The sequence below is a fragment of the Drosophila melanogaster genome, chromosome 3R (assembly GCF_000001215.4).
Source record: "Drosophila melanogaster chromosome 3R".
Taxonomy (NCBI): Eukaryota; Metazoa; Arthropoda; class Insecta; order Diptera; family Drosophilidae; genus Drosophila; species Drosophila melanogaster.
This window is the reverse complement of record NT_033777.3, coordinates 18,234,932-18,258,821: the sequence shown is the minus strand read 5'-3', so window position 1 is coordinate 18,258,821 and position 23,890 is coordinate 18,234,932. Positions and strand designations below refer to the sequence as shown.

General features: G+C 46.1%; 9 protein-coding genes across 17 annotated transcripts; 4 read left to right on the top strand and 5 right to left on the bottom strand.

Annotated features, from left to right (window-relative positions):
* Nucleotides 1–1,144: 1,144 nt before the first annotated feature.
* Nucleotides 1,145–3,292, bottom strand: moi (modigliani). Its single transcript, NM_001144601.2, has 2 exons — nucleotides 3,010–3,292; nucleotides 1,145–2,950 (listed from the first exon to the last, which is right to left on the bottom strand). The coding sequence occupies exons 1-2, from the start codon at nucleotides 3,204–3,206 to the stop codon at nucleotides 2,611–2,613; spliced, it is 537 nt and encodes a 178-aa protein (NP_001138073.1). The 5' UTR covers nucleotides 3,207–3,292; the 3' UTR covers nucleotides 1,145–2,610.
* Tgs1 (Trimethylguanosine synthase 1) lies at nucleotides 1,145–3,292 on the bottom strand. The gene is made up of 2 exons (NM_169801.2): nucleotides 3,010–3,292; nucleotides 1,145–2,950 (listed from the first exon to the last, which is right to left on the bottom strand). The coding sequence occupies exon 2, from the start codon at nucleotides 2,612–2,614 to the stop codon at nucleotides 1,214–1,216; it is 1,401 nt and encodes a 466-aa protein (NP_732316.2). The 5' UTR covers nucleotides 2,615–2,950; nucleotides 3,010–3,292; the 3' UTR covers nucleotides 1,145–1,213.
* A 42-nt stretch (nucleotides 3,293–3,334) lies between these two features.
* On the top strand, nucleotides 3,335–5,979 carry Ada2a (transcriptional Adaptor 2a). Of its 5 annotated transcripts, NM_001170174.2 has the most exons (6): nucleotides 3,335–3,505; nucleotides 3,631–4,447; nucleotides 4,506–4,969; nucleotides 5,030–5,296; nucleotides 5,367–5,547; nucleotides 5,610–5,867. In NM_001170174.2, exons 1-4 carry the CDS (start codon nucleotides 3,442–3,444, stop codon nucleotides 5,266–5,268), a joined length of 1,584 nt encoding a protein of 527 aa, NP_001163645.1. In that variant the 5' UTR covers nucleotides 3,335–3,441; the 3' UTR covers nucleotides 5,269–5,296; nucleotides 5,367–5,547; nucleotides 5,610–5,867. The 5 variants fall into 5 exon arrangements, with proteins under 5 accessions (NP_001163645.1, NP_001014637.1, NP_001014634.1 ...); NM_001014637.3 differs by having other exon boundaries at nucleotides 5,030–5,547; nucleotides 5,610–5,979; NM_001014634.3 differs by having other exon boundaries at nucleotides 3,586–4,447; nucleotides 5,030–5,547; nucleotides 5,610–5,979.
* Polr2D (RNA polymerase II subunit D) lies at nucleotides 3,335–5,979 on the top strand. Its single transcript, NM_001014633.3, has 3 exons — nucleotides 3,335–3,505; nucleotides 5,367–5,547; nucleotides 5,610–5,979. The coding sequence occupies exons 1-3, from the start codon at nucleotides 3,442–3,444 to the stop codon at nucleotides 5,782–5,784; spliced, it is 420 nt and encodes a 139-aa protein (NP_001014633.2). The 5' UTR covers nucleotides 3,335–3,441; the 3' UTR covers nucleotides 5,785–5,979.
* Nucleotides 5,980–6,087: 108 nt separating this feature from the next.
* Nucleotides 6,088–7,753, top strand: CG12320 (uncharacterized protein). 2 transcript variants are annotated; one of them, NM_001316550.1, is made up of 1 exon: nucleotides 6,088–7,753. In NM_001316550.1, exon 1 carries the CDS (start codon nucleotides 6,123–6,125, stop codon nucleotides 7,260–7,262), a length of 1,140 nt encoding a protein of 379 aa, NP_001303479.1. In that variant the 5' UTR covers nucleotides 6,088–6,122; the 3' UTR covers nucleotides 7,263–7,753. The 2 variants fall into 2 exon arrangements, with proteins under 2 accessions (NP_001303479.1, NP_650699.1); NM_142442.2 differs by having other exon boundaries at nucleotides 6,088–7,324.
* CG18598 (uncharacterized protein) lies at nucleotides 7,283–7,707 on the bottom strand. The gene is made up of 2 exons (NM_142441.3): nucleotides 7,544–7,707; nucleotides 7,283–7,478 (listed from the first exon to the last, which is right to left on the bottom strand). The coding sequence occupies exons 1-2, from the start codon at nucleotides 7,676–7,678 to the stop codon at nucleotides 7,344–7,346; spliced, it is 270 nt and encodes an 89-aa protein (NP_650698.1). The 5' UTR covers nucleotides 7,679–7,707; the 3' UTR covers nucleotides 7,283–7,343.
* Nucleotides 7,754–8,271: 518 nt separating the features above from the next.
* Nucleotides 8,272–16,291, bottom strand: 14-3-3epsilon. Of its 4 annotated transcripts, none has more exons than NM_169798.3 (4): nucleotides 15,913–16,291; nucleotides 10,920–11,389; nucleotides 10,671–10,851; nucleotides 8,272–10,601 (listed from the first exon to the last, which is right to left on the bottom strand). In NM_169798.3, the coding sequence occupies exons 1-4, from the start codon at nucleotides 15,974–15,976 to the stop codon at nucleotides 10,534–10,536; spliced, it is 783 nt and encodes a 260-aa protein (NP_732311.1). In that variant the 5' UTR covers nucleotides 15,977–16,291; the 3' UTR covers nucleotides 8,272–10,533. The 4 variants fall into 4 exon arrangements, with proteins under 4 accessions (NP_732311.1, NP_732310.1, NP_732309.1 ...); NM_169797.3 differs by having other exon boundaries at nucleotides 8,543–10,604; NM_169796.2 differs by having other exon boundaries at nucleotides 10,243–10,607; nucleotides 15,913–16,135.
* A 371-nt stretch (nucleotides 16,292–16,662) lies between these two features.
* Nucleotides 16,663–19,402, top strand: CG7156 (uncharacterized protein). Its single transcript, NM_142440.3, has 3 exons — nucleotides 16,663–16,859; nucleotides 16,922–18,652; nucleotides 18,712–19,402. Exons 1-3 carry the CDS (start codon nucleotides 16,764–16,766, stop codon nucleotides 18,928–18,930), a joined length of 2,046 nt encoding a protein of 681 aa, NP_650697.1. The 5' UTR covers nucleotides 16,663–16,763; the 3' UTR covers nucleotides 18,931–19,402.
* repo (reversed polarity) lies at nucleotides 19,220–22,630 on the bottom strand. The gene is made up of 2 exons (NM_057678.5): nucleotides 21,403–22,630; nucleotides 19,220–20,987 (listed from the first exon to the last, which is right to left on the bottom strand). Exons 1-2 carry the CDS (start codon nucleotides 22,323–22,325, stop codon nucleotides 20,072–20,074), a joined length of 1,839 nt encoding a protein of 612 aa, NP_477026.1. The 5' UTR covers nucleotides 22,326–22,630; the 3' UTR covers nucleotides 19,220–20,071.
* Between the last annotated feature and the right edge of the window lie 1,260 nt (nucleotides 22,631–23,890).

The following is a 23,890-nucleotide window of genomic DNA, read 5'->3' as shown; positions in this document are numbered from 1 at the left end:
AATATTCAGAATATTCGCCTTACTCTTGTCAAAATATTGCCATTTTCCAACCAACTTCCCACTAAAATCCGTCGTTCGCAAGGCAGCCCACAAATCAGCGCCGGAAAGAATGCTCCAAATTTCGCTCGAGCTGCTCCGACGCACACTAATAAGTTAATCAAACTAATTGCAGTGGAAAGGAGCAGCCACTTGCCGCAACTGGTTGGGGCGCGGGGTTGGGGGATAATGGAGGAAGGGGTAAATATCTCTGTTGCCAGTTGGCAGCTATAAATTCCGCACATGCCCCGCCCACCGCCCACTGGCCACACCACAAGCCCCTTCAAGCGAACGCACCCCATCCGAAAGAGCTAAGTAAGCTGTAAGCCATGAAAAGGGTTGTTGCTTCTGGTTCCGGCTCATCGTCTGCCGTCTGCTGTGGAATGCCGAAGGAACTGCTGCCTGCGCCGCGAGACGAGCATGTTAATTGCCCCCGAACCGACGTTGCCAGGTTCAGCAGGATGCGGCTGGCTGCCTGTGTTCCATGGCTTTTGGGCCAAGTCACAACTTGTGGCACAAAGTTCTTAAAAATTGACGCACGCTTTGTTTCCTTTTGCGTTTTAATTAAAAGTCCAATGCCAGTTGCAAGAAGGGATTGCGGAACGTTATGGTTATGACCATTGACCATTGGCCAGTTGAGCTTTGTTAAGCCATCTAAATTGGCTAAAGAGCTTGGACTCTTTGGCATCGCCGGTCACTTGGCAACAATCACTGCACTGAAGGGATGGGTGAAAAGATTTTACTCTTGCGTTACATGTGAGGCGGCTTTATTCATTAGTCAACTTTTCTCCTATCTTTCTATGTGGCAAAAAGAGGGAAAAACTTAAGGCGATAAACAATGAACAAAAAAGTTGTTGACCATAGCCAACATTTTCCTTTGATCCATAATTACAGGAATTTGTGAACTCTGTGTGCTTATATGCTTCGAGTTTAATTAAAGATACTTACCAAATCATTTGTATTACATATTAGTTAAAATGCCTTTCATAGATTTATTTTCATATTATGTTATTGGCTCGTTTTGAATATGATTTATATCTAATAATAAGCAAAAAATGCCATGAAATTATGAGCCCGTTTTTTTTTTTAAATCCATTCAACTATACATATGTATGAAATTAAATATATTTATTTATATAAAAACAATGATGTTATTAAAATTACTCTCAATCGAATCCTACTCATCTTCTCCCACTGAACCCTTTATGATTCCTTTACCATAATAAGCAGTGAGCGCAACCATTCGGGTGTCCAGATAGTTGTGCTCCACCTCGCACTGCTGCCCAACTCCACTTAGAGCGACCACCTGCTTCATATTGGCGTTGCGTGGCAGAAAGAAAGCTACGTCAGATGCCAGGCTACGGGACAGCTGCATCAGTTGGCTAGCACCCACGGGCAGGAGACCTGTTTCGATATCAAAGGTGGCCTGCTTTTGGTAGTCAGGACCACCCCACGGAGGGCTCAGGAAAACCACATTTGGGCGCAGCTTTGTGCTGGCCGCAAACTGCAGAAAATCGGCGTGGATAAACTCGATCTTATGGGCCACACCATAAATGCCGGCATTATGCTTGGCCATGGCCAACTTCTCGGCATCGATGTCCACAGCAATTACGCGTCCACAGGTGTTTGCAAACTGAATGGCATTGCCGCCGCATCCACAGAAAGCATCTACGATCACGTCGCAGGCCAGTCGTCGGGCCGTTTGTTTGGCAATCTTCTCGGGTGTCACCGAGAACCAGCTCTCGCGGTCCAGCCGAATGCCCTGATCGAAGCGGGAGAACAGCGAGAATCGCTTGACCCAGTACTTGACCATTTTGTTGTTATCCTCTTGCATGCACTCTGGCATCCTGGCCTTGAGTTTTTTTATTTGCCTTTGCCGTCGTTTTTTCTTTTTAACAGAACCGCTCTGAACGCCGTGCAGAGCCTCGTTTTCGTTGTTCTCCATGGTCAACAGATCATGATCGTCCTCGCTATCGCTGCTAGATAGTTCGTACTGTGTCTTTCTTTCCTTTCTATAATTAATTATATCTGCCTTCGACGCAAATGATGTTGGCAATCCGAGAAGGCGCAGCTGTTGTTCCTCGTCACAATCCTCGGGATCGTCGTTGGCAGTCAAGTATGATTCGTCCTCCTCTTTCTCTGTGACCCTTTGCTGTTTCGATTTTATTGGCTTATTTGTAAGGCTTAGGTTCTGCAAGTCCTCCTCAACATCTTCTGAGTTTTCAGCGACGTCAAGGCCAAATGATTTGGCCAAATCGTGTTGGTAGTTCTCAAAGGCACAGCTAAATATATACCAGAACTTTTCACTGTAATCGCTGGCGTGCTTCTCCCACAGTTCCTGCCAAAGGCCTTGCTCCTCCGACGAAACCACCTCGATAAGATCTTTGTATTCGGGAAACCGCTTGTGCCACTTTTGCTCGAGCAGCTCATGCCCCTCACGCTGCCAGAATTCTTTCCAGGTAACGTTTTGAATGCCCCCCCAATTGCAATTATTCCAGTCGAAATCGTTACCAAAGAGCTGACTGAATATATAGAACTGCGGATTGGTTCGCGAGGTGGTCAGGTGGTGTGTGTTCATTTCTCGATCAGACTTCTCATCTCCAGCCTGCGAGTCAGCAAGTCCTCGGCTCTGTCGATGACCTGGATGTACCATAAGTCGATGGCCGGTCTGTAGGTGGCAAGTAGCGCGCTGAGATACTGTTTTTGGGCCAACGGATCGTTGGACAGACTATTGATCTTGTCGTAGACACCGCCGGCGGTCAGTTTGGCACCTTTGGGATGCTGCACATTATGTAGCACCACTTCACCACGCACAATGCAGTAGCGGCCGGTACTCACGCGATTTTCGACGACTTTGTCATGGGTAAGGCCAAGAATAAGCAAGGATACGGTGCCCTCGCCCAAGGAGTACTTCCTGAAAGATGCAGCATCATTGGTAAGGACCGGATGGATAGGTAATATAGAAAAACTTACTTTGGCAAACACTTAACGCGCACGTTTTCTAGGCGGTACTGATTCGCCTTGAACGCCAGACGTCCAATTAATGCGCACTGACCGTAGTGCAGGTTGTGGTAGGAAGTTTCCAGCTCCAGTTCCTCCACCAGCAGGGTCTTGAAGAAGTAGCAGTACTTGGGCGCTCTCGAGGTAGAGGCTTCTGGCACCAGGGACATAACTCTCTTGGAAAAAAACCAAGAATTCCGAACAAAATCAAAACACCCGGAATGATAAACTCAACATGCTTGCTAGTGTGACCAACGTATCTACGCACGATGCGACCCACCTATCGATAGCTTCTTCGCCAGTTATAGCCCTGCCTTTCTCATCACTAAAAACAGCGACATTTTATTGTGCAAATTAGAATTTCTTAATATAAACTTTAACAAACTGAGCAGTTCTTAGCTCACTATGTCTTTTATGAACCCCGTGGATATGGTGGATGAGGACGCCGCCGACCTGCAGTTTCCCAAAGGTAACCAACGCCCTACACCAACCGAAATGCAACTTACAAGTGAAACTGGCTGAAACCTTTGGCTTCGAGTGCCCCAAAAGTGGCACTCCTCCACATTTTTACCACACTGAATTGCCTCTTTGCAGTTGAGCCACTGGGGCCACAGGTTAAGCGGTTCATCCATGCACATCAGAATGAACACACCAGGAACTCCATGGTTTTGTATAATCCGCACACGTTGCACAGGTACTTGGAGGAGATGGAGGAAAAGACGCGGGACCAGAATAGCAGTGTTCCATCGGCTACAAAGGATGCCAATCGGTGTGCCACATGTCGCTGCAGTCTCACAGAGCCGTACATTAAGTGCTCCGAGTGCCTCGACACCCTGCTCTGCCTGCAATGTTTCTCACGTGGAAAGGAGGCCTTTTCTCACCGCAATAACCACGCTTACATCATAGTCCGCGACAACATACAGGTTTTCGCCGATGAGCCACACTGGACGGCACGGGACGAGCGCATACTGCTGAAAACACTTCGCACCCACGGCTATGGCAACTGGGAGGCGGTCTCCCAGGCTCTGGACCAGCGCCACGAACCCGCAGAAGTGCGTCGTCACTACCACGATTGCTACTTTGGCGGGATATTCGAGCGGCTCCTTAATCTGAAGCATGCGAGGGACAGCTATGTGCCCGAGCGAATGCCGTATGTCTTCAAAATGCGCAGCTTGGATCCACCACGTCATGACGACATCGCCTCCATGCAGTTCAGACTAAGCGCAGGTTACCGCTGTGCAAGAGGAGACTTCGATACTCCGTACGACACCTCAGCAGAGAGTCTGCTATCTATTATGGTGGATCATAGGGGCAGGGATGACGACAACGAGGCGTCTGAGAGTGAGTTTGAGCGCGAAGTGACAGAGGAATTGCAACTCGGACTAGTTCGGGCATACAACAATCGCCTCAGGTATGATCTTATAACAGAAAGCTACTAAAAAAAATCTAATATGCATATTTACTCACAGAGAGCGCCAGCGTCGTTACAAGATAATGAGGCAACACGGTCTCATAATGCCCAATCGCACCGTCAGCTGGATTTCCAAGTACGTGCACGCCTTTGGCAGCGATGCGAGTTGCATGCGTTTCTTGGGCTTCATGCAGATCTGTCCTGACCCCATTAAGTTCGATATGCTGTTGGAGTCTCTGCGTTATTATCGGGAGCTGCATAGCCAGCTGCACAAGCTATACGATCTGCGGGAGCACGGCGTTCGAACTCTTTCCGGAGCCAAATTATATGCCCGCTTGAGCAAAGAACGTCAGCAGGCTCAGCGAGATTACAGCAGGCTGAAGCAAACAGATGCTTTCGACTGGCAGCAATTGGTGCAGCATTACGAGAGCAACAGGAGCGGTGATCCTGGTCCCCTGGCCATTAACTCAAAGTTATATGTGATGAACACGCGTCGAAAGGCCAGTCCCATTGAGATTGGAGGTGGGAAACACTTTACTCATTGCCTGACACCAACTGAATATAATTTTTCTTTGATCCCAGATCTGCCTGGTTACTCCAAACTGGATGATGGCGAGCGAAAGTTGTGCAGTGTGGCTCGTCTGGTTCCGCAGTCGTATTTGGACTACAAGAATCAACTCGTTACGGAGCAAGCAAAGCTCGGATATCTACGACTGGCCGATGCGCGACGTCTCATCAAAATTGACGTGAACAAAACGCGTCAGATCTACGATTTTCTGCTGGAACATGGCCATATCAGCAGACCACCGTCCTATGGCTAGGGCTAATTTTTTCTCCAATGTTTCACTTGTAAATTTCCTGAATGTCGTCAAGTAACTAATTCAAGAAAAAAAAACCCTTTCGTTTCTCTTTGTTTCAGAGTTCGAAAATGCCGAGACGCTGCTGATATCGGAGGTGCACATGCTTCTCGATCACCGAAAGCGACAAAACGAATCCGCCGACGAGGAGCAAGAGTTCTCCGAGGTCTTCATGAAGACGTACGCCTACACGGATAGTTTTCGAAAGTTCAAAAACAAGGAGACCATAATGTCTGCGCGAAGGTAATGTAGCAAAACCGAACAAAGCACGTACGAGTAGTAATATTCAATTATTTCAAATTCAGCTTGCTGATGCAGAAAAAGCTGCACAAATTCGAACTGGCGGCACTGGGTAATTTGTGTCCGGAGGCGCCCGAGGAGGCCAAGGCGCTGATTCCTTCACTAGAGGGTCGCTTCGAGGATGAGGAGCTGCGCCAAATACTCGACGATATCGGCACTAAACGCAGCTTACAATACTAATTACTACTACGTATAAATATAGTTTAGATATAAAGTCATGGTCCACTTACACAATAAAGTGAAGAACAGCAAGAATTTTAAGTAAATGCAGAATATACACTGTAACAAAAATCAACAAAGTCTAAATACAATGTAATTATATCAAACAAAAGATTTACTTAAAAAAAAGTATATATAAATTGAATTTGCCGCTTGAAAGAATTGTTTGTCTAGTGTTGCCAGACTGCTCACATGAAAGAACTTATCGAAATAGCCGTCACATCTGGCAACTTGCTGAAAGGCCCGCACTTGCAATTGTTTTCTTTTTCCTAATAATTGCAAGCGAACAATATTTCACAATGAACAAGGACAACTCCAGCATGAAAATGGATCCGCAGCTAGCCCTACGCCTCCTGGCTGATGGCGGAGTGCTGGTCATCGCCGGTGTACCCGAGGGCACGGAATTCGGCATTGATCTTTGTGCCTACACCATTGGTCCGGATTTCCGAGGCGTCAAGATGATTCCACCCGGAGTCCACTACGTATGGTGCTCCTCCCGTGGTCCCTACGGCGATGCAGCCCCTCGTGTTGGATTCGTGCACTTCTTCCATCCGAATGAGATTGTCGTACGAGAGTGGGACCACGAACTGGAGGAATTGCGCCCGCGGAGGATTGCCGAACCGGAAGTGGAGCGAGACCGAATACGCAAAAACCTAGCCCAACTGGAGCGCGTGCTGGCGCCGTACGACTATCGTTACGTGGTCCAGTGGAAGGAACTCACCGGCAGCGTGACGGAGTCTTGCGTGGATCGCTGCCGTCCGACAGAAGGAACCATCCGTACGAACATCGAACTGCAATCCTGCCCGGACGCAGATCGGCCGCGAGGTGGAGCCGCTACTGTCAGCATAAGCCGCCGGAATGCTGCAGCTCGGATTCTCTTAGATGAGAGCGAACTCCTACCGGACCTTAAGCCCGTGGAAGGAACAGCTCCGCGCTTCACTACCGTACCCCTGCGTGTTCCACAAGATGCCCTGCCCGCTGATGTTTCCCGCCATGCCTTGGACTGCATCGATGCTGTTGACAAACTGCTCGAAGGCTTTGAAACGGCCGATGGACTCATTGAGGAACTGCAGCTGGCTTACGCATTTTTCCTAGTGGGCTACTCTGTGGAGTCTCTGGCCCACTGGCGCAAGCTTTTGGGCTTGCTGGCTCACTCGCAAACGGCGGTCACCAAGCACAAGTTAACGTACATGAAATACAGCGAGGTTTTGGCCCACCAGCTGCCCCATCTGCCCGAGGAGCTGATGGTGCCTGGTCCGCATAACACCGTCTACAAAGATGTACGCGAACTGCTGGTCAATCTGCATGCGGGCGGCTTAAGTGTCAGCGCTGAGCGGCTAACTAAGCGGCTGGAGAAAAAATTGGGATGGGAATTCGAGGGCCTGCTAGACGAGGATCCCGAGGACCAGCCTGTAGTCATCGAACTTCCGGAAGCCTAGGAGAAGGGCGCTACGCATGTGAAGTGTAATTCATATATTTGTAATACAATGGACTGAAACTGATCTATATTGATTTCTACTTTAACGCAGCGAATGCTGGGTGCGCAAGTAATTCCACAGATCCCGAGCCGTGCGGATGCTGACCATGAATTGGCACAACTTGGTCTCGATCAGGCAGAGAATCAAGAACTTGGCCCGCTTGTCCTTTAGCAGGGACTGCAAGGAGTATGGCATGGACATGGGTTTTCTGTAGCCATAAACGGCGCCACACCATCACTCACCTCCTCGTTGTTCTCGGGACCATTCTCCACCACCGTCCAGAGTTCCTCCGACTCCAGATACGCCCGCACCGTCATCGACCAGGCCTTGTAGTTGTCCAAACCTTTGAGCTTCTCAATTTGCAGCTGCAGTGCCATCTCCGAGACTCGAGCAACGTTTCGCAACTAAACCGCATTCGGGCCCTTTGCTGTTTCCTTACCTTCGCCTCTTCCAGCTGTTGTCCAGATTTTTAAATATAGATATCTTAGTATTTGTATCTGTATGCACACGGCTTTTCCATTGTGCACATCAGCAAACTGAAAACAATGGCCACTAGACCCACTTTTCGTGTTGCTTCTGGCCCAGCTATACATTCAGCTTAAGTGGACACTTCTGATTTGACGCAGAAGCGCTGTCGCTTTATGTGCCTGCCTGCTTGTATTTTCCGATGACCACAGAATTTAGTTTGACATATATTTCTTCTGAGCAGCAGCAGTGCGCCTTCTAAGCTCGCATCTTTTGGATGCATTGACAGGTACGAATCTTCATTTTCTGTGGCTAAGTCTTGGTTAATAATTAAAAACTGAATGTGGGATTGATCTCGATTCGAAGCTATGCTTGATTAGCAAATGATAATGATAGAAGAAAATGTGTTTGAAAATCTTTATTGAAAACTTCATTTAAAAACTATGTAAAATTTCTCTATCATACTGAACGCGTGAAATCAAGAAAGATGCATGATTGAAAGGATCACTTAAAATAAATCCGTCAAAATGTAAAACAAACTAGTTTTATTGTTATTTATGGTCGACTTCCAAAAAAAAAACTAATAAACTAATAGAGAAACTGCGTGCCGATAAGGAAAACATTCGGTTCCTTTCTATATTTTCAATCTTTCTATGATTGACTGTGACCATTTAAACAAGCCCATAAAAACACGAGCCCCAAACTCAATTAATAATAAATTGTGTTGCCCAATTGTTGTTTTGTTTTTATGATTTTTATTTGAAATGAATACGAATGTCAGTTTTAGCTGCTGGTTTCTTGTATTGCTGTTGTTGTTACGTTCAAGAATGTGGCTGTTGTTTTTGCTGCCTCGGCTGATTTATGCTTAATTAACTTTCTGCACGGGCCTTTTCTATTCAGCGACTGCAAAATATTAGTCTGCCTTCTTTCCTCATTTATTAAATTTATTAAAAAAAAAAAAAAACAACCAAAAGCGAAAAACAAAAACCATGCGAAAGAGCTGCGAATAAGCTCGTGCGAAAATTCTCCCGTAGCTTCTGCACAGCTCATCATTCTATTTTCCTTCGCTAATCACGCAAACACGCTACAGATAACTCTGCCGATGATGGTGTTGTTCTTGTGGAGAATCTTTGGGTTTACTTGACTTCGGGGGCTAAAAATCAATGTGGTTTTGGACTGTCTGTCGGGGAGTTTTGGAATCGGAATCTCTGGAGAGATGGTTAGTTGGGTGGTGGGGCGAAAAGTTCGAAATCTCTACAAATTACATAAGTGGTAGGCATAGAAAATATACAAGTATATATGTATACAATATATATATATATATATACGTATATATATGTACCGTTGTTTTGTTTTGTATTCTTTTTGTTTCTTGTATTTAGCAACTACAAATACTTTTCTATATTATTAATATGTTTCTTTGTTGCGCAAGGTAAGAGATGATGAAGAAAATTGTTTGCGATTGCGATGGAGAACTCAAAACGAAAGGCGAAAAACAGAAATCCACCAAATTCCCGTTCGATTGTTCGGTTTCGTTTCATGTGATTTGACCATGCATGGGTGTGTGAGTGTGAATATGAGTGCGAGTGTGAGAGAGCAAGGAAACGCTAAGAGAAAACAAACGGCTCGTATGCGTAATATGGGTGTCTGTGTGGGTGGTGGGTGTGTGTTAGTCTGCGCGTGTGTGTGTGTGTCTGTGAGGGTGTGTCGGTGTTATTGAACAGTACACTTACATACATACAAATTTAAGCTTAAGAATTCGTTTTGAATTTCGCTTAACTAACATTCCTTTTTCTCATTTAATATAGTTTTTAGCTTTTTGCGTCTTTCATTCTGTTTGCTCATTTCGTTTCGTTTACTCCATTTACGTTTTATTCATGTATTAAATTTAAATTAATTGCTGTATTTTTTCCTTACATTTTCGACTTTATGTTTTACTTTTACGTTTGCGCTTATTAAATCGTTTTTCATTTTTATTACCTCGTTCTCACGTTTATTATTGGCTTAAAATTAAAGTTGTATTTTACGTGTTGCTGTCGTATTTAAAGTTTGTTTTAAAAATTAATGCATGCCAACTCGATGAAATTTGCTTTGTGATTTACTCTCGTGTGATTGTTTCTCAATTTTCGTTTAGTGTTTCGACTTTCGTTCTTTTTCTGCTTGTGCTTTAATGTGTTTTGTGGTTTAAATGAATTTTATTTGTTTCGTTTTTGCTTCTCATAATTAAATATAATATTTATTCAAATATAATAAAATGCTTGGTTTCTCGAATGCAAAAAATTCAAATGTAGTAGACTTGATGTTGCAGTTTTCTAACGTTAAGGAGCCAAATTGCGAAGCGACGCCAACTTAATAGTACCGCGAATTTTTTATGTTGCGATTCGATTCTGGGCCGCAGCAACAGCCGCGCCACGCCCACCAGGCCGCCCAATTTTCAAACATTTTGCTTGGATAGTTGTTTTTTTTTTCTGTTTTTGTGCTGTTGTTTTCCATGCTGTTTATTGTGGATGACAATTTGTGTTCCTGCTGCTTTGCTTGCTGTTATCATGTTGCAAATATGTTGATACACATACGGGTGCTGCTGTTGTGGTGATCGACTGCTATGGTTGTTGTTGCCGCATTGGTTCCATGTTGTTGTTCTTGAAGTTGTTGTCGTGTTGTTGTTGATTTTGTTGTTGTTGTTGTATGCATATATATTATATGGTATTATATTTACTTTAGAAGGTATATAATGTGTTTTAAATGGAAGGGCGGGGGTTTACTTAAATTACGACACGTCCTGATCCTCAACATCCTGGATTTGCTCTTTGGGCTCGCCATCACCTGCGTTGGGGTCTACTTCTTAGTATAATATTTAGAACTTAATAACGGAGCCGAACAAGTGGATGTGATATTACAACTTACCTTCTGCCTGCATATCGGACGTCCATAATGTGAGGTTGTCGCGCAGCAGCTGCATGATGAGTGTCGAGTCTTTGTAGCTCTCTTCGCTCAGTGTATCCAACTCGGCAATGGCATCATCGAAAGCGGCTTTCGCCAAGCGGCAAGCGCGGTCCGGCGAGTTGAGAATCTCATAGTAGAACACCTGCAAGGATTTTAAAATATATATATAGAAAACATATGACGACATCGTGTCTCTTCACAATCACTCACCGAGAAGTTCAATGCCAAGCCCAAACGGATGGGGTGTGTTGGTGGCAGATCGTTCATGGCAATATCGCTGGCCGCCTTGTAGGCAATCAGCGAGTTCTCTGCCGCATCCTTGCGGTCGGAGCCGGTGGCGAATTCGGCCAGGTAGCGATGGTAGTCGCCCTTCATCTTATAGTAGAATACTTTGCTTTCGCCGGATGTGGCGCATGGAATGAGATGCTTCTCGAGCACGTTCAGTATATCCGAGCAGATGTCGCGCAGCTCCTTCTCCACCTGTCCGCGGTAGGTTTTGATCATCTCCAATTTCTCCTCGGCCCCCTTGTTCTCCTCCTTCTGTTCGATCGAGGTGATGATGCGCCACGAGGCACGGCGTGCTCCAATCACATTCTTGTACGCCACCGACAGCAGATTTCGCTCCTCGACGGTCAGCTCTACGTCCATGGAGGCGACCTTCTTCATGGCCTCCACCATTTCTGTAAAGAGGACATAACAAATGAAAGGTGTGGTCTTTAGTATATAAGAGTAAATGTTTACAATAATCAAGTGTAACATCTCAAACCAAATTTAAGGGATTGCCCATTAACTAACGATTAGTTTAATCATTAGTTCGCATATATGTATATTCATTCTGCAATGCCTAAGGAAAATATACATCATTAAACAAATACTTCATTTGAGTGAGTAAGAAGTAATGTTTATGATGTAGTTTAAACAATGCTATCGGACGCTATTTTATCAACAATTTCGTAGAATACAAATGTTTGTTTGATTGTTCATATAATTTTTGAATTGCTTTCATATATTTCATGTTAAGATTAAAAATAAAAACCAAACATTTCAATTGGAAAGCCAACAAGATACATACATTATATACATTTTGCGTAGATAAATTTATCCAAGGTATGGAAGGCTTGTTATCTGGACTTTCCTCCCGCTTGTCCTTGTCCCCTCGCGACAGCCTAGACTACCTATTTTCCATTTCTTATCGCCGACACGCCCAATCCGCGATGATATATAAGTTATGCAGATATATTTATGCATAAGGTGGCGTTGCGTCTACGCCTGATTTAGCTGGTTCTGTCATACCAATACCAATACCAATACCAATACGGGGCCATCCAATCAGCCGGTGATAAGGGCTTCCGCCACATTGTTGCACCCAATCCTATCGTCCCCATCGGGGGCATCTCTATCTGCGTCTGCATCACCATCTAAAACTGCGTCATGAATCACATGTTCGGAACTCAACACGGAAGCAAACAAGGAGCTCGTTTATCAAATTAAAGTGAGTAGGTTAAGAGCTGATATCATTTGGCCATTTCATTTCCTTTTTCGAGTCAGTCAATTGAAGTCTAAATATATTTCGAAGTTCATTTAAATGCTTTTCGGGCATATGATTAGTATTTGGAATTATGCAAGATTAGTTTTTGATATCTGACCAAAGGAAATGTAAGATATTTCCGAACCAAATCATCTAAATTATCATTGCAGTGCTGCCTGTCTGGGTAAAGCCAGTTGCAGGCTAACTATCTCGGGCATATCTGGTGGCTGATAACAATACAGAGCTAGACTACACTACTATTCAAAATATTGTAATTGTAGCGCGTTTGCTGACTTGCACTGTCTGCCCTCTCTCGCTCGCACCCGCTGCCCGTCAGCTGCTGACGTATTTCGCACACCAACACCCCCATACATACACACACACTAGCACTCACACACAAAGACATCGGGACATTTGCCGACTGTCTGCTTATTAGTGCGATTTTTGTTGTAGCACGTATTTGTGAAAAATTGCCAATAAAGTTGCATGATTCACGAATATTTGTGGCTGTGATTGAACTTCAAACATTGTTGTTCGCATTGGCGGGCTGTTTGAAACCAATGTGGATGATGATGTGCACACGCATTTTACAACGCTTGCAAGCTATGCTGAGTTACGCATAAAAAATGAACTTGAGAGTGGGTAGGGAGGGGGAAGGGGAGGGGGAGCGCAGTTGGGTGGTGAAGGGTGGCTGGGATCCTTGCAACTTTAAAAGTATACAGCACATGTTGCTTAGTAGTAAGTAATCCACAACCAATTATGAGACATGCGCGTCAGACCAGTCACTAAATCATGTACATATAGCAAGGCGAAAATCAATAAACGCGTCCCAAAAATAAAGAGCCAAGTCCCGCGGGCATGATAAATCATTTGCGGAACCACGAAGTGGTAAAAAGAAATGTATGGAAACTTCTCGAATCATATGAACTTTCAGTAGAAAGTGCAAAGTTCACGAAAGTCTAGCAAATTTGGCGAAAATAGTATGGAATAGATTCTAAGTAGATTCGTGAGTAGTTGAACTACATTTGAAAAGTATTCATCTTTTTTATTATAAAAAATGATTAATCTTTTTCATAAACAAGTTGATTGCAAAGATGAGCGTGGTCATCTCAATTGTGTTGTTTTTCCAAGAAATAAGTATTGGAATTTGATAAACTAGCGACAACCCTGCAAAGGCAATCCACCACCACCCAAAAGTAAAAAGAAGTCACGCGAGCTGGAATGAAATATTGGGACGAAATAGGGAGCAAAAGGAATGGGCAGGATTTTCCACCCCCTCCTACCAACACGCCCCCAGAGATCCACCCCTCCCTTATGAGACGCCTGTGGGTGTGTCTTGCGCTCGTGTGGGTATGAGTGCGCGTGGTTTTGTGTGTGTGTGTATGTGTGTGTGTGTGAGTCGCATAAGGGCGCAGCAGCTGAAAAAACATGCGCACATACCGTTACAGCGGGCAGAGAATGTGTAATTAGACAAAGGAAGCAGCAACAACAGCCCCTAAAATGGTGCAATTTGAGCAAAAAGCGAGCAACAAACAAAACACACCTAACACCACCGCCACCCACCGCCCATCAATCAACCGTATGTATGCTACTTTTTCCACTCATTTTTTTTTTGTCTGCCTTTTGCGCATATTGACGACATTGACGAGAACGAACATCAACGGAAAAAGCAGCGCGCGACCTCGAAAAAAATGTAGATAGAACGCAGAGAGCGCAAGATGGAAAGAGCATGGAGCGGGGGATGGTGGGCGCAGGGGGCAGCACCTGAGAAAGCACACTTAAAGGCTGACGTTAATGTGTGCAGAAAAGGGGAGCAGGGGTTTGAAGAGGAGATGAGATCAGGGGCGGAGAGGGCGAGGCAAGTTCAGATTGGGGGCGCAGACATTGCCGGCTGGCGGCTTTGCCGCTCCGCTTCGCTCTCCGCCGCGCTCTTTCTCTCTCTTCGCGCGCAATGGTATTGGTGCTCCAGCATGAGCTCCACCGCAAAATGTCCGAGTGTGACAAGGCCAACGCCAAGTGCTGCACACCAACGCACACCGATGGGCGAAAATAAGAAGACAAACATGTGATACAGACACAAATATCCCCACCAGTGGTGTATGTATGCATGTATGCCCTGTTTGTGTGTGCTAATAGTTGATTGACTTCTTTGCCGCCGCCACCGCCCGTTAATGTTGTCAGTTTTGCAGGCAATTAGGTGCAGAGTACCGTTTGCAATTATTGTTGCTATAGTCGCTGCCCAAGTACAGCAGCAGGAAGGAACGGCAGACAGAGGAATCGCCAAATGTTTGTTAACTTTTTACAGCCACTGTGCAGCGTCGCCGACACTTCGACACACTAGCCATCTCGTTTTGGCGCACGCAGCGTTTATGGCAATTGGTTAAGCGCGCGCTTTTTGCAAATGCCGAATTTGCCGTCCCCCTCCCACTGCGACTTTCTTTGCATTTTGAGCTGGCTTTTTAATTAATTGGAGTATTTTTAATTAAATATAAGCAAAGGCTACAGAAGAAGCAACAATAAAAACCGCCCGGCGGACACTCATCGGCACACGCACACCTCCGTACAAACACACACACACACGCATGCATACATGCGCATAAGCATGAGTAATGCGAGAGTAACAGAAGAAGCACAGAAAAATTTTATATTTCCTTTTTTCGCATTATCAGATAGGGTTGCCAAGTGGCCGCATAACTGCTTGCAACTAGCCGCAACTAATTTGCATAAATAAAGAATTAAGCAATAGGCAGAAAGTGAGAGAGGGAGACAGCCGGCGACACAATCGATTCATTCATCGATTTTTCGCAGCAACGGCATGGTGACGACGCCGCTGCTGCGCATGAAAAGCACATTTCGTGGAAAAAAAGGGGGAGGGGGTCTGAAAGAGAGGACTGCACCTACCCCTGCCCCACAATCATTGATTTTGGGTGTGGAATAAGTGTATTTAAGAAACTAGAATCCCCAAAAAATGTGTCGTTTCTAGAAAGTTACGCCTTGACAACTACTAAGAAAGAAAAAAAAAGAACGCGAACTGGAATCAACTGCAAACAGCCCTTAGCAACCAAGGAAGAAAATAAAATGCTAGCTGCCGCGCAGCCCTTGCTCGCAACGCCAAATACACAAAATTTTCCCCTTCTAAACTAATACTATATAGTTCCAAAAAAGAAAGAGCGGAGCAAACTATTTGCTGTAAATTATAATACGCAATTCCGTTTCTTTCTCTTTTTGTGCAAAACCACGCGAATTTTTGCCGGTAAAAATCAGGTTTTACACTCTATTCATCTCTTTTCGTTCTTCCGACGCTCTGCTTCTTCTTCGGCTTCTTCCTCTTCTTACTGTTTCCTCCATCTCCCGTTCTTTTCGCAAGAAATACTACTCATCGCGACGCTGCGTCGCTTCGAATGCAGCTACAGCGATGAAAATTGAAAATTTCCATCGTTTTCTCTGGAAGAAAACCTTTTAATTGGCACATTCGGACGAAAAGCGGAGCTCTAGACTTTTTCAACGACCACGCGACGACGCAATGGATCGGGAAGACAAAAAAAAATCCCAGGCGACCCCTCCCCAAAAACGTTGGCGCTCCTCAGTCGAGAAAATTTTTTCCCTACTCTACTAGCATTTGTCTACCGTTTTCTACCATTTTTGCTACCATTTTTTTTCGGAATCACTACTCACCGTCGTAGCGCTCGGCCTGTTCGGCCAGCTTTGCCTTGTACACATTGTTCTCGCGCTCAGTCATTGTGTTGAAGCCTTTTCGGTAAAATTAATCCACAGAAAAAATTATTTAAATGCTCCCGGTACGTGCGGCGTCGATTTTGCTTGCTGCCTGTGGTTCGTCGCCTTCTTTTTTCTCTACTTCTCGAGCGGTGTGACCGTATCGGGCGGCGGTTGAAACACTAAAATTGATGGGCGATGGCCTAATGACGGACTTAAAAACGCATCACGCGTTCCGTGCGCATGCGCAAGCGATGGTGGTAAAATCGGAAAAATTTCTTTTTAAAATGGTATTTCTATCTGGATATTACTTGTGAAAATCCGTTTGTGTGAAGCTTTTATTCGGAAGTTTTAAAATGTTATAGTAAATTGACACATTTAAAAAAGCTATAGCTATAAATATGTTGTATTAAATGAACACATGAAGCAATGTCGTTAGCAGGGACTTCCACCTTTTCTGTGCAATTCAATTTGTCATTAGTCATGACATAACCCACATGCACTGCAGACTATCGATACTTATGATACTTTCGATTAGAGTATAAATTTTAAATTTTAAAATGTGACCGTTTTTTATTTTAAATAAAAGTGTTTAAAAAACAGTTAATATTTTTATGGTTTAATTTAATCCTTCTAAGTTAAAAAAATAAGCTACTAAATGCTCTTATTTAATTTCGAAGTCCGGAAGTGGTTATTTTGGCGTCCTTTGGTCACACTAGCTTTAATGTTGCAAAAAAGTTGGGGAACAACGACATTTGATATGGGAAATATGTTTAGAAACTAAACCACCAGGTCTTGCAGCAGAAACCAGAATGACTCTCAACCTGGGCGGCTGGATCCACAGCTTCACAGTGACGGACACCCAGGAGCACAAGGGCGGGTACACAATATACAAAATCACCTCGATTGTAAGTCGTTTTTTTTGGGGGCAGATGAACTGTTCCAAATAGTAAACCTCACCCACTTTTAGGTCTTCCCAAGGTCGGTACCTCAAGCTCTGACCTGCCTGGTGGTGTGGAAACGGTTCCACGATGTCAAGCGGCTGCATCGCGAGCTTAGCCGGCGCCACAAGAGTCTCCAACTACCCGGCAAGTTGCCAGTGCCCACAGATAGCACATATTTCAAGAGATTCGATGCGGCAGTCATCCAACGGCGTAAGGAGTACATCCTGCAATTATTAGACTTTGCAGCGCAGCATCCGGCGCTGTACAAGTGCTCAACCTTCACACAGTTCTTCCAGGAGACACCCTCGCCAAACGGATCGCCACTTAAGAAGCTATATGTGGAGCGATCCCTGCGGCTGCAGACGGAAGACAATGGCTGCGGAAGTGGCGGTTCGGAAACAGGAACTTGCGCTGGTGCCATAGCCGACATTTGCGATAAACTAGACTTGCCCTATGACCCACACGACGCGGGGGGCATCACGCCTCTAGATCCGCGCTGTGATAAGGAGCAAACGAACAACGAATCCCAGGCCAAAGAAACTGAAATCGAATTAGAAACGAAACAGGAGCCCAAGACAGACGTAGCGCTGACCAAGAGGGATTATCTCCGCCTTCTGACGCCCATGGCTTCCATAGAAAGCGACGACAGCGACTACATATATGAGGCGGCTCTAGAGTTCAGTCATGCCGTCCAAGCGGAGGTTAACCTGGAGTATGCCGAAGCCCACGAGAGGTACAAGCATGGTGTGGACCTGCTGCTCAATGGGGCCAAGCAGGATAGCAGTGAGGAGCGTAGATTTATAGCCAAGGCGAAGATAGCCAAATACTTGGCGCGGGCTGAGGAGATTCACGCCAATTTCCTGGCCAACGATTGTCCGACGAAGAAGCTGCAGTTCCAGCTCTCGCTGGACACGACAGACGGCGGTAGCGTGAGCCATTTGGAGTGCCCCTGGAATCAGTTGGCACGCTACAAGGTGCTGCAGATTCTCCAGGACCGTGTGATGCAGGTGCAGTGTGTGACGAAATCCCAGCAGCCGGCTGCCATTATGAAGGGCGTCGAGAAGCCGGCCAGTCACTCGCTGACCCAGAGCATCTTTCTGCCCCAGCAGGTGCCTTACATGGTCCAACTGCTGGCCTACTTTCAGTCGGAGCAGAAGATTTTTCTGCTACTGCGGCAGGCGGAGGGCGGCATGTTGTACGATTACCTGCAGAGCTACACGCCCACGAGTAGTAAGAGTGTCAATTATGGAGAGCTTTTTCCCTCGGACCAGGAGCCGGAGGAGAAGGAGGCAGAGGAGCCACCTCTGACTTCGGACAGCGATGTCAGCGATTTGGTTCGCAGCTCCCAGCAGCTTTTAAAGTCCGTAACAAACACGCTGAGCAATTTGCAAGCGGGAGTCGTTACACCCAAAAGAAATAAAAAGGTGGATCAAAATCGCATCCGAAGTAAACCCATTCCGGAGCAGTGCCTGCGTCAGTGGGCTTGCGAACTGGCCATCGCCATACACAGTCTGCACGGCAAGGGCGTTATTCTGCGCGATCTGCACATGGGCAACATTTTACTGGGCGCCAAGGGACAGCTGCTCCTGACGTATTTCTATCAGAACGAGGGTCTAACCTCGGACGACAACTATGTGCACAAGGCACTGAACTTGGAGGCAGTGGCTAATCACTTTGTGGCACCAGAAAGACCGCTCACTTTTCGCTCGGACTGGTGGAGCTACGGCGTGGTGCTCTATCAGCTTCTGCTGGGAGTTGTAAGTTTTGAGTTCTCGATTGAAAATGTTTGGATAATAGCAATCTGCTTTCTTTCCAGCCCTACAAAGTCACGCATCCCGGGCAACTGGACCTCTATGGTTGTGTTCAGTATCCTAGTGAGTCGTTGGAGATTTCCGATCATGCCAAGGATCTGCTGGAGCAACTGCTGCAGCTTTCTCCGGAGCTACGTTTGGACTACGACCAATTGCAGGCTCATCCATTCTTCAAAGGCATCGATTGGCAGGCGGTTTTGGAGCAGGGAACTGAGTCCATGTGAAAATAGGCACTATTTGCTTTGCTATTGAGTCCGTAAAGTATTTTCTTATTTCGTACTGTACCTGAAATCCCATTTGTGATTCCTTGCTCAGTTCTGATTGGCATTGATTTTGATTACTTTCAAAGAATCTGAAGTCGCTCCATAGCGATTAATTATGTTGTGAATCTGCTATATTATTTTCTATGCATTACTTTTAATACTTGTCTTCGAAAACAAGTGTATTAACCATCAGTTTTGTTTTTATGAGTCTTTTATGTTGTTCCTTTTTTGAATTGGAAGCTGATCAATTATTGGTACAAAATACGATTTATTTATACGTCTATTATATACATTTGCAAAGTGTCCTAGTTTATGTAATTGCTTACAATTAGAAATTAAACTAAATTGAATGTAGTTGTAACAAAATTTGCAAGCCATTTTACAAAATTAGTAAGTAATAAAATTTGTAAAGCCAAATGAGCTAGTATACAATATAAAAAGCACTTTATTGTCTAACTACAGCAAAAACAGCAAATGGAACTTAGTCTACGAGTAGAATAACTAAAACTAAGTTTGTTGGGCAACGAAGCTTTCCAATTTGGAGGGAGGTCACTCGTCACCCGTTTTGGTAAGGCACATTTGGAATGCATTCTGGGGGCGGGGCTCTCGTTGCAGAGCCCCTAGCCCTAGATTAACCTAGACTTAGACAGGCATAATAACCTCATTATGATTTGGCAAGACTTGTGGATTCCGTTGTTGTTGCAACTTGCGTCATTAAACCTAAAAGGAACCTATGGCAATATGAAAACAGTGGCTAGAAACTGTGTGGGACTGGCTAGAAAAACTCCAAGGGATTGGAAATATAAACTAAAAAAACAATATTATCAAATTAAATATAAAATTTGTGGACTCTCGCCAAATTTTTTGAAAGCAACTAGTTTTAAGTAATCCGATGATGAATTCTACTACTTATGAGGCTTTATCTTTGGGAATCCGCTTTTCTGGAGCCCCACTTTCAGTCGGAGAAACACAGTTGGAAATGCTGCACACGCCACGCCTCCATCCCTTCAAAATGGCCGACGGAAACGGGCGTTCGGCGTGCTGATGGGCGTGGCCCAGCGTCGCTGGTGTTGTTGCTGTCGCCGGTGTGTGAGCATTTCTCTCAGTGCAAAAAAGGCGGCAGGACGTAGCTCTGTCCCTGCTGCTGCTGCTGCTGTTGGGAGACCTCCTCGCTCTTGATCACAGTCTGCATGCCGCCGCTGTCGTTGTCATCGCTGCTGGTGCCGCCCGCGGATGCAGCTCCTCCCGTCGCCGTGGTCACATAGTGCTGGCCCTGCGCCTCCACCAGATGACAGCTGGCGCCGGGACTTAGCTCCAGACCACCTCCACTCTGATGGCACTGCAGGTGCACGTATTTGGCCTCCTCGGCGCTCAGGTACTTGCCATTGAGTTGCTGCTGCTGCTGCTGCTGCTGTTGGTGGGCATGGACGGTGACCAGTGTGCCGTCGGCCAGTTGCTGCTGCTGGGCGGTCTGCAGTTCCGCCGTCTGATAGCTGCCGCCATTGGCCACCGACTCATCTCCGTTTCCGGCCACCGAACCGGTTGTGGCGCCCATTTCCATGCGCGTGGGACTACCGTACTCGTAGTGACGCATCGGGAAGAGCTGGCTTTCGTGCACATAGGCACCGTACTGGCCGGAATAGGTGCCATACGGACTGGCCGCCGGCGAGAGCAGGCTGAACTGGGGCGTCAGTTCGTAGGGCGTCTGGTAGCTGGTCCAGCTGTCCATGCTGCCCGGCGGCGTGACCGTCGTCGTCTGCGGGTAGCTAGTGAATGGTGGGGCTAGGGTTCCGGGATTCAGTGTCGCCGTCGGCGGAGTGCTCGTCTTGATGTAGCCCGTCTTGCGCGGTGGCTCGTGCTTGCGCCACTTGGCCCGTCGGTTCTGGAACCACACCTGCACACGGGATTCGCTCAGATTCAGCTTGATGGCCAGCTCCTCGCGGGCGAAAACATCCGGATACGGAGCACGTTCAAAGGCACGCTCCAACTCCTCCAGCTGGTAGGCAGTAAAGGTGGTTCTGAAGGTAAAAATGGAAAGTATAGAGGATTAGATGAAAGTCTGAATGGGATTCATACAGTTAGTTGGTCATATAATAGGGATTAAAAAAAGGGAAAAATGAAAAAACCCATAGTATCTATTTATATTACAAAAAAGTTCTAAACTGAAACTATATTTTAGAATATTAGAAAATTCTATAGAGATAACCATGTTCTGTGGATCTATCTATCTGCTATCGGTACTCATTATTTAATAATTAGCCCCCCAGATTGCACGGGTTTCCGTGCGAGTTGCTAGCAATGTCCTTACTCCAAATTACTCATACGCCCCGTGGTCACGGTCATAAATAGCAAGTGCTATCATCTTGTGCCACATAATTTCATTGATTTCCCGTCGTTAAATTAATTGACAGCGTAGCAGCTTCGACCGCTTACCTCGTCTTCTTCTTCTTGATGCCATTGGGATCGCCCTTCTTCTTGCTGCTGCTTCCGTCCTTTTTGGCTGCAGGAGCTGCCACGCCCCCCGCTGTGCCCGCCGCCCCCTGAATGCCGACGCCAGCGGAGGAGGAGGAGTTGGCGTTGCCAGTGCCATTGGTGGTGCCATTAACCACCGTGGAGGAACTACTTGGCGGAGTAACTCCAGCACCACCCGCCTCCAACTGCGAACACATCTCATCGGGCTTCTTTAGCTTGCCACCAGCGGATCCTCCGTTGATCATGACGGGCGAGGAGTCCTGGAGCAAGCCATCACTGCCATGATCCAAATGGTCCAGATGATGCGGACTGCCGCCGTACAGATGCTGCAGCTGCTGCGGCTCGTACTGATCTTTGGGCGACGAGGAGTAGTCCAGCTTGCCATTGAGCGGATGATAGTCCAGGATGCCCACCAGCTGTTGCTGCTGCTGCTGTTGCTGCTGGGAGGATTGCTTGTGCAGCAGGATGCCATTGTGGCTGGGCGGGGGCGTGGCCGTGTAGTGCTGATGATGTTGATGATGATGCTGCTGCTGCTGCTGCTGCTCCACCAGTTTTTGCGGCGCACTAATGTACTCGTACTTCTGGCTGGGCGAGTAGCAGCCCATCTTGTTGACAAAATCCAGCTTGGTCACATAGTTGGGCGATCCTCCAGCGCCGCCAGATCCTGCTCCTCCTCCTCCGCCATTCGGCAGTATGGTGTTGCAGTCGGGCAATCGTTGCTGCTGCTGCTGCTGCTGCTGTTGGCTGCACAACTCGTGGACACTGCCCAGCATCACGGGATGCATGGCCGTTGTGGTGGGCATCAGTGGCTTGGCGCCCAGTGGATTGAGTGGCCCGCCGCCGAACTCCCCGAAAATGGGATCATCGAAGCTATCGTGTTCCATTCTCCTCCACGACTTTAATCCTTGGAACGCACAGTAACAGCACACAAGACACACTAACTAGCTAACAACACTTTTGCCACTGCGACACTTTCAATCCATTTAGTGTATTATTTGGTTGATTTTCAACTCGATTATCGCTGCTGAGTTTCCAAATCAATCAGTTGTTAATTGCATTTGGCAAGCACATAACTGGGCTGCTGTTGCTACTTTTCTATCGGTTAGGATGTTGAATATATATATATATATATATGTATATATGGGAGTAGAGCCGCACGCTCACCGCTCGAGTCTTTGGCCTTAATTGACTCGGCTACTGGCGATGATTGTCCTTTTATACCGGCGCAGGCGGCAGCGCAGCAGCAGCGCTGGCAGCGACCAATCGCATCGCTCCATCGGCCGCCACTATCGCCGTGCGAGCGGGACGGCGCATGCGAACGCCGCTCTGTGCGTTTCATGCTGGCGTGTGTGACTTTTCCGCTTGCCCAGCGATTCGACGATTTTCCATTCAGCGGGGTGTGGTCTCCCCTACTTTGCGATTTTTTCTTCTTTTTTCTGTTTTTTTATTTTTGACTGGGTCTAGCTGCCTGGGTCCAGTTTTTGGTCTTCAGCTTCGCGGGCACACGGCTACCAGCAGATCGAGATGTTCTGGGAACGGAAGAGCACGACGGGATGATGGGGTCCTGGGAACCGGGACTTGCATCTCTACTGGCTCTCAGTTCTTAGAGCGGATTTAAGGACTCTAATGGCACGCTGATCTTATTGTTATCCTACTATTGAATTATGTTTTATTTATAATGAGGATATAGAATCATGAAAGCATAGTCATATTAGGAGATATCATATAAATGAACTGATTGTGTTCTGTTACCATGCAGTTACAAACTATCGCATACCTATTAATAATAATGTATGGTACAGAAGATAATCTATGGTATGATCTATGATTCGATATATGGAGATAAGGTATCTATAAGATTGGGGGCCGAAATAAGAAGAATGTTGAACGATTTGAAGGATTAAGTTTATGTCTGGTATATATACTATACTATCTTTTCAAATGTTTTCGATTTCAGAACCGTTTATCAAACTAGTGGGAATAGTTATAGCCATATTAAAGCATTCAATTTTGGCGAAGAGATGAAAATTACTATGCTGCTTTCTAATCGTTCTAAAGATCGTATCACAGATAAAACCTAAAAAGGGGGGTTTTTAACATCCACTATATTTCCATATGCACTTATGTATGTACAATCCCAATTTAGCGGCTTCTTGTTGGCAATCCATTGATACAGATTAATTTCGCCCAAAGTTGAGAGAGCCCATCTATTTCGCGTCCACCTCATGGTCATCGCTATCCGTAACAATGCACCTTCATCGTCACACATGTTGGACGAACAATTAACTTCTAGCCGAGGAATTCCGATGGTCGTGGTTCCAATTGGACTCATGAGGGTGGTTCCATTCGAGGTTGCAACCCCTGTAAGGCAGCGACTTGGTGGCACGCTTGTGACCTTCTTCTTCCACTTCAGCCCGTTTCCACACCCTGATCGCTCGATCTTCCCACA

What these genes read in the sequence shown, in the direction of transcription:
- 14-3-3epsilon (NM_169796.2), bottom strand. Translation starts at nt 15,976, where the DNA reads ATGACTGAGCGCGAGAACAATGTGTACAAGGCAAAGCTGGCCGAACAG. An exon ending in GCTTGGCATTGAACTTCTCG is followed by an intron (nt 10,852 to 10,919) that starts GTGAGTGATTGT and finishes AAATCCTTGCAG; the next exon opens with GTGTTCTACTATGAGATTCT. An exon ending in GTCCGATATGCAGGCAGAAG is followed by an intron (nt 10,608 to 10,670) that starts GTAAGTTGTAAT and finishes TATTATACTAAG; the next exon opens with AAGTAGACCCCAACGCAGGT.
- repo (NM_057678.5), bottom strand. Translation starts at nt 22,325, where the DNA reads ATGGAACACGATAGCTTCGATGATCCCATTTTCGGGGAGTTCGGCGGC. An exon ending in ATCAAGAAGAAGAAGACGAG is followed by an intron (nt 20,988 to 21,402) that starts GTAAGCGGTCGA and finishes TTTTACCTTCAG; the next exon opens with AACCACCTTTACTGCCTACC.
- CG12320 (NM_001316550.1), top strand. Translation starts at nt 6,123, where the DNA reads ATGAACAAGGACAACTCCAGCATGAAAATGGATCCGCAGCTAGCCCTA.
- CG18598 (NM_142441.3), bottom strand. Translation starts at nt 7,678, where the DNA reads ATGGCACTGCAGCTGCAAATTGAGAAGCTCAAAGGTTTGGACAACTAC. An exon ending in GTCCCGAGAACAACGAGGAG is followed by an intron (nt 7,479 to 7,543) that starts GTGAGTGATGGT and finishes TACTCCTTGCAG; the next exon opens with TCCCTGCTAAAGGACAAGCG.
- CG7156 (NM_142440.3), top strand. Translation starts at nt 16,764, where the DNA reads ATGACTCTCAACCTGGGCGGCTGGATCCACAGCTTCACAGTGACGGAC. An exon ending in TATACAAAATCACCTCGATT is followed by an intron (nt 16,860 to 16,921) that starts GTAAGTCGTTTT and finishes ACCCACTTTTAG; the next exon opens with GTCTTCCCAAGGTCGGTACC. An exon ending in ATCAGCTTCTGCTGGGAGTT is followed by an intron (nt 18,653 to 18,711) that starts GTAAGTTTTGAG and finishes CTTTCTTTCCAG; the next exon opens with CCCTACAAAGTCACGCATCC.